The sequence below is a fragment of the Haematobia irritans genome, chromosome 1 (assembly GCF_050003625.1).
Source record: "Haematobia irritans isolate KBUSLIRL chromosome 1, ASM5000362v1, whole genome shotgun sequence".
Taxonomy (NCBI): domain Eukaryota; kingdom Metazoa; phylum Arthropoda; class Insecta; order Diptera; family Muscidae; genus Haematobia; species Haematobia irritans.
Window position 1 is genome coordinate 111,112,509 of NC_134397.1, and position 17,723 is coordinate 111,130,231.

At 32.2% G+C, this 17,723-nt stretch overlaps 1 protein-coding gene across 1 annotated transcript; it reads left to right on the plus strand.

Annotated features, from left to right (window-relative positions):
• The first annotated feature begins 3,031 nt into the window (after nt 1–3,031).
• Nucleotides 3,032–12,746, plus strand: LOC142230980 (uncharacterized). Its single transcript, XM_075301600.1, has 3 exons — nt 3,032–3,752; nt 4,265–5,491; nt 12,718–12,746. The coding sequence occupies exons 1-3, from the start codon at nt 3,032–3,034 to the stop codon at nt 12,744–12,746; spliced, it is 1,977 nt and encodes a 658-aa protein (XP_075157715.1).
• The last annotated feature ends 4,977 nt before the right edge of the window (nt 12,747–17,723 follow it).

The following is a 17,723-nucleotide window of genomic DNA, read 5'->3' on the forward strand; positions in this document are numbered from 1 at the left end:
TCATATATGGAATGATTTTATTGAAATTTTTTCATTCATTTCGACAAATCTTACACTTTTGTGGTAAAACTTTCACTTCATAATTAGAACTGCTTACCTTCGTTTTTAAATACAATTTTATTTATTTCTATAAGCAATCTTATCTTCAATAAAAGACATGTTTTATTAATATATTGAATATATTTATTAAGAATCAACAGCATCGAATCTCTTTGAAATATTAGTATATTATTCCACTATTTCGGGAGTCTCATTTGTTTACTCAGAGAGATCGGTCACGTTTACGTGTGTCAGCAAATTAAGTGTTAATTAAAGCCTTAAAAGCTATTAAATCCTTAAAAACTAAACTGCAATCAATAATTAAAAACAAAAGACAAAAGTTGATTTAGTGAACTTGTTTAAAAAGTTATTAACATAATACTGTGAAATTTGTGAATTTAAGTTATTAGTTGTTGTAAAAAACTGTTATTCGCAATGAATACAAAAAATTATGGACGAGTGTACATCAATAGATGACTCTCCACTTATGTACGACAAGACAAGAGTATTAAAGAACAACACCCCCGGCCCCAAATATTTAGTTATGCAGAGAAGATATGGTGGAGACTTGCAGAGAGTGTCTCCTTTTTTGTTAAAGAAAGTCATCGACTCTACATGCAACGGTGAGGTTGAGCTCTGCAAGAAACTGCGGAATGGAAGTGTGTTGATCAAAACAAAGAATTTAAGTCAAGCTAAGAAACTAGTCCAATTAGTAAAGATTTCACCTACTATCATCGTTGATATCACAGAGCACAACTACCTAAATTATTCAAAAGGAGTTATCTACACAGAGGAATTGTTTGAAGTCCCAGAGGAAGAAATCTTGAATGAACTTAAGGTATTCAATGTCATTGAAGTTAAAAAAATCAAGAAAATGAGCGATTCTATTTTGGTTCAAACTGGACTCGTAATATTATGTTTTGCTACTACTGATCTACCCGAAGATATATATGTAGGGTATGAACACCTACTCATCCGTCCATACATTCCTAATCCACTCCGGTGTTATTCTTGCTTTAAGTTTGGTCACCCTTCTAAATACTGCAAAGACGAGAAAAAGTGTGCTACATGTGCCAATGCCCATCATTTAGACTTGGAAAAAAATGAAAAATGTCAACTCTCTCCCATTTGTGTCAACTGCAGCTATAATAATTTAGAGGACAGATTTCATAGTTCGCTAGATAAAAAATGTCCAGTGTTTTTGAGAGAAAAGGAAATCGTTTCAATTAAAACCCTGCAAAAAGTTGATTTGAAAACAGCACGGCAAATGTATAAACAGCGCTTACAATTTTTGACCATGGCAGACTGTTCTAGAGCACAAATTAATTACAGCTCTCTTGATACCTTCAATCAAAAAACCTCTTCAACAAATAACAACAACAAAAATACAACAATCATACCAAATCAATTATCTCCTGCCAAACAAAGATCAATTGCAACGAAGGGCGCCACAGCCATCGCTCAGCCAACAACAGTTTGTCCTACAAGCAACAACAACAACAACTTTAGTGCCAGTCAGACAGCTTGTGGAGATAATTGCCCCAACCCGAGCAATCTCCCCTCAACAAGAAATAATCAAACCAAACACAGCTCTCCATTGATGAGTGAAACGTATAACGCAATACACGACCAAAGCCAACGCAAAGAGAATTCAAGTGCAGCATTGCCAGATATGAAAACTACAAAAGTGCTATACCCCAATACTCTGCTCTCTGGTGCAATTGATGGGGATTCTTCGCTGGAGGAGGAGAATTGTGGAGACTTAAAAGAGAACTCATCGCAATTGGGAATTAACGGTACCTCAAATAAGTTGTCGTATTTGAAATCGAACAACACTGTTAAGATTTTTCCTAGAAATGCTTCCAAACGTTTGAAACGACAACTAAAGAGAGTATCAAAATCAAAGAGTACGTCAATGGAAGAGAACCCTGAAACCTTAACTCTGAGCGATTCCATTGAGAGCGAACATATGCTCAATTAGACTTTTCTTTGTTTTTATTCTTTTCTTTTTGATATTTGTTATTTTTTATATCAACACATTTTCGTTCTCTTTTTCTTAATTTTATTATGCCACTTAAGATAGTCCAATGGAACATTAATGGTTATATAAATAATTATAATGAATTACTTCTAATTATCAAATCTCATTGCCCTCAAATTTTGTCACTTCAGGAAACACACTTGAAGTCAGTTTCTAATATTCCAATACCAATTAATTATTTATTATATAATGTTAACAATTCCGACAACTCGTTTGGAGGAGCTGCATTACTAATTCATAAATCGATTGAACATGATATTGAGACATCTGATGCTTCTTTTGATATGATTTCTGTAAAAATATTATCAAAAAGAAAGTTTTTCATTGCTTCGACGTATATTTCTCCCAGCAAATCATTTGATTTAGGCAAAATACGTGATTTATTCAAAGACATTCGAGTACCTTCTTTGGTTACCGGAGATTTTAATTCTTGGAATCAGTCATGGGGTTCATCTAAGAACAATCATAAAGGGAATATAATAGCACGATTTATAGATGAATCGGGATATATATTGCTGAACGATGGTTCTCCTACTCATTTTTCAACGCATAATTCTTTTTCTCATATAGATATATCTTTTTGTTCGGCAGAGTTAGCAGTAGGTTCTGAATGGAAGACTTTTTCACACCTACATGGAAGCGACCACTTCCCTATTTCTATAACTTTGTTTCCGGAAAAACCTTCTAAACAGCCAATGGCTAAACCAAGATTTAATACCGATCGAGCAGATCGAGCAGAGTCGGTTGCTTCACTATAATTCTCTTCGTCCGGTGAGTCGTGATGTGAATAAGGAATCAGCTAATATTATCAGGATAGTTCATCAGGCTGCTAATGAGTCAATACCACAGACCGGGGGTAAAAAAGTAATTTTTTCAGTGCCGTGGTGGAATCGGCAACTGGAGGAACTGAAGAAGGAAAGAAATTGTAGGTGGAATAAATTTAATAGGAATATGACTAATGATAATCTGATTGAATTCAAACGGGCGAATGCAAGATTCAGAAGGGAACTTAAAATGTCCAAGGCAGCTAGTATTGACCATTTCACTGAGGAGATAAAACCTACAACACCGATAGGAAAAGTGTGGAATAATATAAGAAGATTTTGTGGTTTGAACCGTAGTAAGGGCGTACATTGCATAGCAGAGGCTGCTAGTGAGGCTAATATAGTCGACAGGGCTGATATACCAGATGAGTTCGGAAAGTATTGGTCTTCTGGGTCAAGTGACAATAACTTTCCTACAGAATTTGTTGATAAGAAAAATATGACAGACATTTTTATTGACTATACCCCTTCAAATTCGGCGGTACGCATAGAGACACCGATTTACCTTTGCGAATTAGAATCTGCTTTAGTTACCCTTAGGGGAAAAACTCCCGGTGAAGATCGGGTGCGTTATGTGATGATACAAAATATGCCTTTTGATGTTAAGACTAGGCTGTTGAACTTATACAATAATATTTTCTGGAGTTTTATTCCTCAAGCATATAAAAGAAGCTTAATAGTTCCTATACTTAAACCACAGTGTGATAAGACCTTGCTTGGATCCTATCGTCCTATTTCCTTGAATTCGTGTTTTGCTAAGTTATTGGACAAGATTATTGCAAATCGACTCGTTTGGTTTACGGACACGAATAAACTTATCTGTAGTCGACAAATCGGGTTTAAAAGAGGTAAATCTGTAACTGATAATCTTTTGTTAGTGCGGAATCATTTGTCTCTGATCTCATTAGACTTCGCCAAGGCATATGACAAGATCGGCATTCATGCTATTATAGACCAGTTGAAGTGTTGGAGGCTTGGATCCAATATAATTAGATACGTTTTCAATTTCATGAGAAATAGGCAAATAAGAGTTAGAATCAATGGAACATATTCGAACACATATCCCTTATTTAACGGAATTCCTCAGGGTTCACCAATATCTGTAATTTTATTCTTGATTGCGTATAATAAGTTGTGCACTACCTTGGAAGGTTTTAGGAATATAAAGTTTTGTGCGTACGCAGATGATTTTTTGATCGTGAGACAACTTCCGAAGAAATCGCCTTTTGATGTGGTCCCGTTATTTAGGAGAATAGATGAATGGTGCCAATATTCCGGAGCTGTATTGTCGGTATCGAAGTGTAAACACTTACATATATGTCGGAGACGAGATGTACTTTTAATTTGGATCTGGGTGAAGAATCTCTAGAAAATGTGTCCAAGCTTAGAATTTTAGGAGTATTTTTCAACACCCAATACTCATGGGATGCCCACATTAATTATCTGCAATCATCTTTGAGGGCACGTGTAGATCTTGTTAAATGTCTAAGTTCCACAAGATTTCGCACTAATATTTGCACTGTTGTATCTGTGATTAGATCTTTAATTATTAGTAAAATTGAATATGGAATTTTCCTTTATGGTTATGCTAATAAGAAGATGCTTGGTAAGATTAAGACTCAATACAATAGTGCTATCCGTGCAACTCTTAATGCTTTCCGTACAACCCCTATAGAAAATTTACTTTTTGAAACTAATTTGCCATCATTGGAGGACATAAGGGAGCATTGTGTGAAAAGATTATTTAGAAATATCGTATTCAGTGAAGGGACAGCGAATTTTGATCTTATACAAAAGAATTTTTCTAGGAGTAGAGATGCCAGGATTGTCTCCTGTAACAAGAGGATTATTGTTAATCTTAAGAGAAACGGTTTGCCGATTAGTGTGAAAAAACTTTGTACATATAGGGCTCCTCCCTGGACCATTAGGAATAAAGTGATTGATGATCTTTGTAAGTACGATAAGAACACGACACCTAAAGAGGTTTTCTGCAGTTTGTTTAGGGATATTCAAGGAAAATTTGAAGATTTCGATTTTATTTATACTGACGGTTCGAAGTGCTCAGAGTCTGTATCTTTCGCTGTTACAACTGAGAATTGTGTAATTTTTAATGCGCTACTACCTAGTGAATTTTCGTCAATTTATACCGCTGAGATAATTGCGATTATGGAAGCAATTAAATTCGTCGGTAAGGGAAAAAGGGCCATAATTTGTACTGACTCATTATCAGCTATTCGTGCTATTACGAATCCCAATAATAATGATTATTATCCCAGTTTCATAAGAAGTAGTCTTATAAATGTTCACCCACGAGTTAAAATTATGTGGGTCCCTGGTCACTGTGGAATTGTTGGGAACGAATATGCAGATAAGGTTGCCAAGAATTGTTTATTCGCACCAGTTCATATAATTGAGAATTGTAATAAAAGAGACATTAATAGATTTTTAAAGAAGGATCTGAATGAGGAACTTATGAAGAGAATTGACACTACCTCAAATTGGTATAAGACCATTAATACGAATTGCTATACAATCCATAATTATTTGAACCATGAAGTGTTTAAGGATTTAAGGAAATTACATATAAGTAAGTTGATTCGACTTCGCCTAGGACACACTAACATAACACATAGTATTTTATTTGACAAGACTGTTTCACCTATATGTAGATTTTGCAATGAGGTTGAATCTTCACTTTGCCATTTATTGGACCAATGTTCAGCATTTAATAATATAAGAATATCTATTTTTGGAAATGTTAAACCGACTTCTGAATTATGTTTCATGACAAATGAAAATGTAAATAGAGTTCTGGCATTTATAAAATCAACTAAGTTAATTGAGTTAATTATATTACATGTTAGCCTGATACCGAAACAGGCAATTGACGTCCAAATGCATTATATCTAATTATACAATTATTATTCGAGCTTTATGGACAGATATAGATTACGGAACATGGTTAATAGAGCCATTGAAAAGAAAACGCCAGATACAAATCTATACACGCCTGGACTGTACATGTTTCAGTTCGGGCGAATGAACCTTTCCACAGCCTTTAGTATAGATCTGGCTGGGAGAGATAACTCAATTTTGGGCCCTTTATGCTAACTCCTTATGGAGAAAACATTTGGGAAATTTCCTCTTACAAATTGAATCATCTTTTCTCCCACTGTACATCATCTTTTCATATAACTTACAAGTCCCTTAATCTTATTTTTATTTCGTTTTGTTACATAGTAATGCAACAACACGAAATTTATTTTTAGAAAGCTTATTTGTTAGAATTCACCTAAGTGGTGAACAGTCGAACAATGCTTATTGTTTCTACAGTCAACTACAACATATGACAATTAACAGAAACTGGTTTCCAGGAAACAACAACAATTCTAACACGTACATTAGTCGTGTTTTTCCTAGTTTTACGACGGGCTCATCGTTGCTTATTATATTACATGTTAGCCTGATACCGAAACAGGCAATTGACGTCCAAATGCATTATATCTAATTATACAATTATTATTCGAGCTTTATGGACAGATATAGATTAAGGAACATGGTTAATAGAGCCATTGAAAAGAAAACGCCAGATACAAATCTATACACGCCTGGACTGTACATGTTTCAGTTCGGGCGAATGAACCTTTCCACAGCCTTTAGTATAGATCTGGCTGGGAGAGATAACTCAATTTTGGGCCCTTTATGCTAACTCCTTATGGAGAAAACATTTGGGAAATTTCCTCTTACAAATTGAATCATCTTTTCTCCCACTGTACATCATCTTTTCATATAACTTACAAGTCCCTTAATCTTATTTTTATTTCGTTTTGTTACATAGTAATGCAACAACACGAAATTTATTTTTAGAAAGCTTATTTGTTAGAATTCACCTAAGTGGTGAACAGTCGAACAATGCTTATTGTTTCTACAGTCAACTACAACATATGACAATTAACAGAAACTGGTTTCCAGGAAACAACAACAATTCTAACACGTACATTAGTCGTGTTTTTCCTAGTTTTACGACGGGCTCATCGTTGCTTATTATATTACATGTTAGCCTGATACCGAAACAGGCAATTGACGTCCAAATGCATTATATCTAATTATACAATTATTATTCGAGCTTTATGGACAGATATAGATTAAGGAACATGGTTAATAGAGCCATTGAAAAGAAAACGCCAGATACAAATCTATACACGCCTGGACTGTACATGTTTCAGTTCGGGCGAATGAACCTTTCCACAGCCTTTAGTATAGATCTGGCTGGGTTAATTTAAAATACTTTAACCCTTTTTGTTCCATTTGGCTTAAGATCTTAGTTATCATAGCCTTTATTGTTAGCTTGTAATTTTTTATTATAAGTTAGTTTTGTAATAAATAAATAAATAAATATTCCACTATTTCCAATTTCCGTGTGATATTATCAACTGTAAAACGCACTTTTTCTTCTTCTTGTACTTTTCACTTTTAATAAGTTGCTGCCTAACGATTTTGTCATCCTTTTACAATTTCAATACCTACACTCAAAAAAAAGTGAACTCTCTATTTCACTAAAGCCATATTAACTTTATATTAGTTCATAGAATCATTATGTTTGGAAAAAGTTTATTTTAGTCAAATAATTTTTTCCGTATGTTAGTTAATTGAACTAAAAAGGAAACAACAACAATTCTAACACGTACATTAGTCGTGTTTTTCCTAGTTTTACGACGGGCTCATCGTTGCTTATTATATTACATGTTAGCCTGATACCGAAACAGGCAATTGACGTCCAAATGCATTATATCTAATTATACAATTATTATTCGAGCTTTATGGACAGATATAGATTAAGGAACATGGTTAATAGAGCCATTGAAAAGAAAACGCCAGATACAAATCTATACACGCCTGGACTGTACATGTTTCAGTTCGGGCGAATGAACCTTTCCACAGCCTTTAGTATAGATCTGGCTGGGTTAATTTAAAATACTTTAACCCTTTTTGTTCCATTTGGCTTAAGATCTTAGTTATCATAGCCTTTATTGTTAGCTTGTAATTTTTTATTATAAGTTAGTTTTGTAATAAATAAATAAATAAATATTCCACTATTTCCAATTTCCGTGTGATATTATCAACTGTAAAACGCACTTTTTCTTCTTCTTGTACTTTTCACTTTTAATAAGTTGCTGCCTAACGATTTTGTCATCCTTTTACAATTTCAATACCTACACTCAAAAAAAAGTGAACTCTCTATTTCACTAAAGCCATATTAACTTTATATTAGTTCATAGAATCATTATGTTTGGAAAAAGTTTATTTTAGTCAAATAATTTTTTCCGTATGTTAGTTAATTGAACTAAAAAACGGGAAAAAGTTATACACAAATAAAGCATAAAGATTTCCTAATTTCGTATTTCTTACAAAATAGTTCATTATTTCTTTAAATTTGTAAATTTTACCAAAAATGTGTCCACCATGAACTTCGTATGTCACTAAAGACATTCTTGCAATTTTGAACTCCAAGATTTCTCTTAAAACTACAAAATTTTCTTTAACTACTGAAAAAATTTAGTTATGTCTAATAAATTTTCTTGAATTTGTCGAAAACTATTTACTTATTTTTGCCATATCGGAGTGATGCCAGCGCTTGTAATACCGTTTAGTTAATATTTTCTAAAAAAGTTCCAAATTTTCTAAAATTAATCGAAAGTTATCTTTCCTGGTGGGTTCACTGTTTTTTCAGTGTACAAATATAAAAAATCATAAAATATTTTTGTTGCAAAAGGTTAGCGTCACTGAATATTACCTGATAATTGAAGATTCCAAAATGAAGACAAATGAAAGGGTTGTTATTCTGCTGGTGTTTTTTTTCTTTATACACTACCACGAACATTGATAGATTTATTTAAAAAACGAAAATTTTTCTCACTAATTTAAAATAACAAATATTTTATATATTTTATTTGTTATTTATTATATTATTTTACCATATTATTTTTTAACAATCTCTCCGTATACCAAAACAACGCGATTCCAACTAAAAAAACAACCGACGCGCAAATATATTGATTACACCCACGCGCAAACACATCGATTACGATGACAGGTATCGATTACAGGTAGACAATGGAAATTTAGGAAAATTTCCTATATTCTAACAAGAGTGTTTCCTTAAGTTTTGAAAGGATTGCATACTTCTTAGTACGAATGAACTAAAATATTTTTCTATGCCAAGTGTTGTTCGTATGTATGAAAAACTTTCTATTATAAAGGAAGTCGCAATTATCATTTTATAAGAAATTTTACTAATTTTGAGGAAACTTGGCTTTAGTTCGGTTTTTGTTTATTTTTACGAATGCTTTGTTATCGGTGCATAAAATTTTCTTTTTCAGTAGTAAATTCTTATACCCAGCGAAGAAAATAGTATGAGTAAAATTCCATGCCTTATTCTAGTTAATGAACTATTCGTAACTGCTTATATCTAATTATACAATTATTATTCGAGCTTTATGGACAGATATAGATTAAGGAACATGGTTAATAGAGCCATTGAAAAGAAAACGCCAGATACAAATCTATACACGCCTGGACTGTACATGTTTCAGTTCGGGCGAATGAACCTTTCCACAGCCTTTAGTATAGATCTGGCTGGGAGAGATAACTCAATTTTGGGCCCTTTATGCTAACTCCTTATGGAGAAAACATTTGGGAAATTTCCTCTTACAAATTGAATCATCTTTTCTCCCACTGTACATCATCTTTTCATATAACTTACAAGTCCCTTAATCTTATTTTTATTTCGTTTTGTTACATAGTAATGCAACAACACGAAATTTATTTTTAGAAAGCTTATTTGTTAGAATTCACCTAAGTGGTGAACAGTCGAACAATGCTTATTGTTTCTACAGTCAACTACAACATATGACAATTAACAGAAACTGGTTTCCAGGAAACAACAACAATTCTAACACGTACATTAGTCGTGTTTTTCCTAGTTTTACGACGGGCTCATCGTTGCTTATTATATTACATGTTAGCCTGATACCGAAACAGGCAATTGACGTCCAAATGCATTATATCTAATTATACAATTATTATTCGAGCTTTATGGACAGATATAGATTAAGGAACATGGTTAATAGAGCCATTGAAAAGAAAACGCCAGATACAAATCTATACACGCCTGGACTGTACATGTTTCAGTTCGGGCGAATGAACCTTTCCACAGCCTTTAGTATAGATCTGGCTGGGTTAATTTAAAATACTTTAACCCTTTTTGTTCCATTTGGCTTAAGATCTTAGTTATCATAGCCTTTATTGTTAGCTTGTAATTTTTTATTATAAGTTAGTTTTGTAATAAATAAATAAATAAATATTCCACTATTTCCAATTTCCGTGTGATATTATCAACTGTAAAACGCACTTTTTCTTCTTCTTGTACTTTTCACTTTTAATAAGTTGCTGCCTAACGATTTTGTCATCCTTTTACAATTTCAATACCTACACTCAAAAAAAAGTGAACTCTCTATTTCACTAAAGCCATATTAACTTTATATTAGTTCATAGAATCATTATGTTTGGAAAAAGTTTATTTTAGTCAAATAATTTTTTCCGTATGTTAGTTAATTGAACTAAAAAGGAAACAACAACAATTCTAACACGTACATTAGTCGTGTTTTTCCTAGTTTTACGACGGGCTCATCGTTGCTTATTATATTACATGTTAGCCTGATACCGAAACAGGCAATTGACGTCCAAATGCATTATATCTAATTATACAATTATTATTCGAGCTTTATGGACAGATATAGATTAAGGAACATGGTTAATAGAGCCATTGAAAAGAAAACGCCAGATACAAATCTATACACGCCTGGACTGTACATGTTTCAGTTCGGGCGAATGAACCTTTCCACAGCCTTTAGTATAGATCTGGCTGGGTTAATTTAAAATACTTTAACCCTTTTTGTTCCATTTGGCTTAAGATCTTAGTTATCATAGCCTTTATTGTTAGCTTGTAATTTTTTATTATAAGTTAGTTTTGTAATAAATAAATAAATAAATATTCCACTATTTCCAATTTCCGTGTGATATTATCAACTGTAAAACGCACTTTTTCTTCTTCTTGTACTTTTCACTTTTAATAAGTTGCTGCCTAACGATTTTGTCATCCTTTTACAATTTCAATACCTACACTCAAAAAAAAGTGAACTCTCTATTTCACTAAAGCCATATTAACTTTATATTAGTTCATAGAATCATTATGTTTGGAAAAAGTTTATTTTAGTCAAATAATTTTTTCCGTATGTTAGTTAATTGAACTAAAAAACGGGAAAAAGTTATACACAAATAAAGCATAAAGATTTCCTAATTTCGTATTTCTTACAAAATAGTTCATTATTTCTTTAAATTTGTAAATTTTACCAAAAATGTGTCCACCATGAACTTCGTATGTCTCTAAAGACATTCTTGCAATTTTGAACTCCAAGATTTCTCTTAAAACTACAAAATTTTCTTTAACTACTGAAAAAATTTAGTTATGTCTAATAAATTTTCTTGAATTTGTCGAAAACTATTTACTTATTTTTGCCATATCGGAGTGATGCCAGCGCTTGTAATACCGTTTAGTTAATATTTTCTAAAAAAGTTCCAAATTTTCTAAAATTAATCGAAAGTTATCTTTCCTGGTGGGTTCACTGTTTTTTCAGTGTACAAATATAAAAAATCATAAAATATTTTTGTTGCAAAAGGTTAGCGTCACTGAATATTACCTGATAATTGAAGATTCCAAAATGAAGACAAATGAAAGGGTTGTTATTCTGCTGGTGTTTTTTTTCTTTATACACTACCACGAACATTGATAGATTTATTTAAAAAACGAAAATTTTTCTCACTAATTTAAAATAACAAATATTTTATATATTTTATTTGTTATTTATTATATTATTTTACCATATTATTTTTTAACAATCTCTCCGTATACCAAAACAACGCGATTCCAACTAAAAAAACAACCGACGCGCAAATATATTGATTACACCCACGCGCAAACACATCGATTACGATGACAGGTATCGATTACAGGTAGACAATGGAAATTTAGGAAAATTTCCTATATTCTAACAAGAGTGTTTCCTTAAGTTTTGAAAGGATTGCATACTTCTTAGTACGAATGAACTAAAATATTTTTCTATGCCAAGTGTTGTTCGTATGTATGAAAAACTTTCTATTATAAAGGAAGTCGCAATTATCATTTTATAAGAAATTTTACTAATTTTGAGGAAACTTGGCTTTAGTTCGGTTTTTGTTTATTTTTACGAATGCTTTGTTATCGGTGAATAAAATTTTCTTTTTCAGTAGTAAATTCTTATACCCAGCGAAGAAAATAGTATGAGTAAAATTCCATGCCTTATTCTAGTTAATGAACTATTCGTAACTGCTTACAGTTTAGGATTTTTTTACTGAAACGAGTAAATTTTATTATTTTTCACAAAAATTTACTTTAATGGAAATAAAATGGATAAACTATATTGATGAAAATTTTTTCCTTTAGTTTCGAAGGCACTTTTTCTGGGTGTAATGTCTGTTTTTTGGTGAGAACGCGATTTTCTCAACAATTTCTCAACTTGAATATTACCCTAATCCTTTGAAAAAATGTTTGAAAAATTGTTGAAATTTAGCATTTTTCAAACGTTTGTGTTTATTGGGATATAATCAAACAATATCATAAATCAAAACAATGTAATAAATCATTTATAACATATCAAAATATTTATAACAAATCAAAATATTTATAAATAAAAACAAAAATATAACCACTCATAGTGCCTGCTACACACTTAGATAAGCTTTAAAACACTCAGAAATGTCACCAGCATTACACCCAGAAAAAAGTGACCCCTTCTTTAAGTTAAAATGAACTCATTGTGAAGAAAGTTGAACTTCGTATAGCGCCAAAAACATTTTTATTTGTTTGAATGATGTGATTTTCGTAGAAATTAGGTAGAATGCATTCCATATATTAGTTAACATTTTCCTATATTCATGTACCACTATACTACAGAATGAAAAAATTTAACTGAATTGAATTCATATATGGAATGATTTTATTGAACTTTTTTCATTCATTTGGACAAATCTTACATATTTGTGGTAAACCTTTTACTTCAAATTTAGATCTGCTTACCTTCGTTTTTAAATACAATTTTATGTATTTATATAAGCAATTTTTTCTTCAATAAAAGACATCTTTTATTAATATATTAAATATATTTATTTAGAATCAACAGAATCGACTGGCCTTGAAATATTAAAACACATTTTTTCTTCTTGTAGTACCTTTCACTTTGAATAGTTTGCTGCCTAGCAATTTTGTCCACCTTTTACAATTTCAATACCTACAAATATAAACAAAAAAATCCAAAACTAATTTTTTCACAAAAGGTTAACGTCACTGAATATTACCTGATAATTGAAGATTCCAAAATGAAGTCGAATGAAGGGGTTGTTATTCTGCTGGTGTTTTCTTTTTTATAAACCAATTTTCAAAAAACGAACATTTTTCTCACTAATTTAAAATAACAAAAATTTTATATATTTTATTTGTTTTTTATAATATTATTTTACTATATTATTTTTTAACAATCTCTCCGTATACCATAAAAACGCGATTCCAACTAAAACAACAACCCACGCGCAAACATATCGATTACATCAAAGACAGGTATCGATTACAGGTAGATAAAAGAAATGTAGAAAATTTTCCTATATTCTAACAAGTGTGTTTCCTTAAGTTTTGAAAGGATTGAATACTTCTTAGTACGAATGAACTAAAATATTTTTCTATGCCAAGTGTTATTCGTATGTATGATAAGCTTTCTATAATAAAGGAAGTCAGTATTATCGTTTTATAAGAAATTTTACTAAATTGGAGGAAACTTGGTTTTAGTTCGGGTTTTGTTTATTTTTACGAATGCTTTGTTATCAGTGAATAAAATTTTCTTTTTCAGTAGTAAATTCTTATACCCAGCGAAGAAAACAGCAATAGTAAAATTCCATGCCTTATTCTAGTTAATGAACAATTCCGAACTGCTTTCAGTTTAGGATTTTTTTACTGAAACAAGTAAATTTTATTATTTCACACAAAATATTAACTGAGTGGAAATAAAATGACTAAACTAAATTGATGAACATTTTTTCTTTTAGTTTCGAAGACACTTTTTTCTGGGTGTACTGAGGAGGGATAATACATCGCTGAAAAACTTTTGGTGTTCGGTCGAAGCAGGAATCGAACCCACGATTTTGTGTATGCAAGTAGGGAATACTAATCATTGTGATACCACAGTGGTGAACTTCTCTCTTATCACTGAGTGCTGCCCGATTCCATGTTAAGCTCAATGACAAGGGACCTCCTTTTTATAGCCGAGTCCGAACGGCGTTCCACATTGCAGTGAAACCACTTAGAGAAGCTTTGAAACCCTCAGAAATGTCACCAGCATTACTGAGGTGTGATAATCCACCGCTGAAAAACTTTTTGGTGTTCGGTCGTAGCAGGAATCGAACCCACGACCTTGTGTATGCAAGGCGGGCATGCTAACCATTGCACCACGGTGGCTCCCGTCACCAGCATTACTGAGGAGGGATAATACATCGCTGAAATACTTTTGGTGTTCGGTCGAAGCAGAAATCGAACCCACGGTTTTGTGTATGGAAGTAGGGCATGCTAATCATGGCACCACGGTGGCTGATTTCTTTAGTCAGTTGGCCTTGGTCAAGCAAAAGATTCTTTAATGTAAAGATACCCATTTTAAAGTTGAATCACTTAATTATAACATTGACAAGTTTATCGACTTTTGGATAAGGAAAAAAACTTTATATCAGAGAAATCATTGGTCTCACAACAATATTTGTGCAGTGTATCTCTTTCGAACGGCCCATGTCCGTCTGCCTGCGAACACATTTTTGTAATCAAATTCTAGGTCGCAGTTTTAGTCCTATTCGGTATACATACACTCATAGAAAAAAGTCTGCTAAAAACAGCAGTCGATGTTTGCTGTTATATTTTTGTACTTCAGGGCCTAATGAACAACAATTTAAAATGTTTAAGTTATAAAATTTTCCCCAAAGCATATTTAAGAACCAAACGTAGTTTTTGGTATATTTTTGCACAGTAATATACTTACAAGCTCCTAAATACGATCAGCAAACACTTTGTTCGCTGTTAGCCTCAATTCGATAAATATTCAGATTTTTGGTCAAATACTATAGATATTCATAAAATATTGTTTTAATTATGTTAGGATAGCTAACATAATTATTATTTGTTTTAGCCAAAATAAAACATGTTTTAGTGTAATCGAGCTGTCCCTTTTTCAGCAGACTTTCTGCTGTTTTAGCAGACTTTTCTGCTGTCCCTACTAACAAATTTCTTTGGGTGTAGGTATTTTCGGTCAGAGTGCGACCCTATTGATGTTGGAAGAAATCGGTTCAGATATTTATCTTTCACCCGATATACCCTCATATGACTACAGAGGCCAAAGTTTTACACCAATATACGTGAAATTTTGATCAGGGGATACATTCTAGCTATTCATGCAAAATTTGGTTGAAATCGGTTCAGATTTATATAAAGCTCCGGTAAACATGTAACCCTTAATTTTCTTATATACAGATAAGGGAAAAAGTGAGAGACATTAGCCACCGTATGGAATCTTTTCTATTAATCGAAATTTCGAAGTCGATTTTTGTAATACACCAATCCTACTAATGGACTTTTGATCATTTTGGAAATTTGCAAAATCGAATTTTAAAGAAAATGGTCGAAAATTCGACATAGATATGTATATACATACATACTCTGAATCTCCATTCTTATATTTTGAAAACTCGAAAAATAAAGTTTTCCAAATTTTGATGAAAGCTGAACGATCGAAAAGTCGACTAATCAAACATAATTGTGAGAAGAAAAAAATAAAAGATTTTCTGATGTTTTCTGCGGTTATCTATATTTTTTCCTAATTTTATAGGGAAGAAACATAGGGACATTTTAATGTTTTACTTGCTGAGAACATATGGACCAAATTTTATATACACATTTTTTAATACATTAATAAAAAAGTAAACTTTTTCTAATGCAATTATGGGATATAAATTTTACGCGTTTTAATATGTTTTGATATTATTAATATCATGGGCAGCAACATTTTGTGTTTGTGTAAAAATGCTCTCTTTAAGGCGTGTAAAATTGCCTGTTTGTAGAAGTGAAACGTGCATGACTATCGGATCTTCGAGAAGCGCATATAGTTGCAGTGTAAATGAGAAGGCATCTAATGCACTTTACAGACTATCAGTTATTCCGGACGGAATGTCGGTGTTTGTAAAGAATCTTACAGTGTGTCGGATCGATACGACTTGTCGGCGATGACTAAATAATCGGTAAATGTGTTATCGATCGCATAAACATGCAGCAGTATCGATTATGCCTTCGGAATTAACTTATAATGTTCACAATATATGGGATATATTCGACGCGAGCACTGTCGTCCGGAATAACTGATAGTCTGTAAAGCGCATTAGATTCCGCTGCTGGGAAACAATACCGCGTGCTATCGCTTCGTTGAAAAATTGTATCTTAAAATAGAGAATTACTAAAAAAGTATAAAGTGTTTTAATAACAAAATTATTATTGTGTTTAGCTGTTTGAATATTTCTTCCAAAAGAACACGAAGGGTGTTAGCAAACGACATTTGAGAAGGCCTTTTAAAAAAGAAAGGGTCCTGTATTCCAGAAAACTGTATTGTTATATTTTGAAGTTTCTTATTAAACTGTTATTTGAATAAATTTTTATTTTATGAAAATATAAATTTTTTAACCATGGCAAGATAAAAAATATTGAATTTAGTGACAACTTTTCTTTGACTGAAAACTAACTAACTTTAAATTAACGTATTGGTAACTAACTTACAGTCTGTTTCTGTATGTCTGTATAAATTCAGCTGTCCCAATAAACACAAACGTTTGAAAAATGATAAATTTCAACAATTTTTCAAACATGTTTTCAAAGGATTAGGGACATAACAGCAAACAAAATGTTTGCTGATCGTATTTAGGAGCTTGTAAGTATATTACAGTGCAAAAATATACCAAAAACTACTTTTAGTTCTTAAATATGCTTTGGAGAAAAATTTATAACCTAAAAATTTTATAAATTGTTGTTCATTAGGCCCTGAAGTACAGAAATATAACAGCAGACTTCGACTGCTGTTTTTAGCAGACTTTTTTCTATGAGTGTAGCATCCAAAGATTTTAGTTTTCTGCAAAAAGATTTAAATTTAGTGACTTCTCTAATACGGCGTTCTCACCAAGCATGTTTTGGGGTGTGAAATGTTTTCCCTTCCCATTTCAAAACGAGTCGTTTTCCCCATATAAAAGTCATGTCCAAAACACAAGTTTTCCTCAAAAACACGTCAATTTTAGAATGTGAACCCACCTAATTTGGAATATACCCCTAATAACATACCTTTTTCAAATAAATAAAGGGTGATTTGTTAAGAGCTTGATGACTTTTTTTTAAAAAAAAACGCATAAAATTTGCAAAATGTCATCGGTTCTTTATTTGAAACGTTAGATTGGTCCATGACATTTACTTTTTGAAGATAATTTCATTTAAATGTTGACCGCGGCTGCGTCTTAGGTGGTCCATTCGGAAAGTCCAATTTTGGGCAACTTTTTCGAGCATTTCGGCCGGAATAGCCCGAATTTCTTCGGAAATGTTGTCTTCCAAAGCTGGAATAGTTGCTGGCTTATTTCTGTAGACTTTAGACTTGACGTAG

Coding starts and splice junctions, on each gene's coding strand:
- LOC142230980 (XM_075301600.1), top strand. CDS start 3,032: ATGACTAATGATAATCTGATTGAATTCAAACGGGCGAATGCAAGATTC. Junction 3,753..4,264: donor ACAAATCGGGTTTAAAAGAG/GTAAATCTGTAA, acceptor ATCTGGGTGAAG/AATCTCTAGAAAATGTGTCC. Junction 5,492..12,717: donor TTTAAGGAAATTACATATAA/GTAAGTTGATTC, acceptor AACCACTCATAG/TGCCTGCTACACACTTAGAT.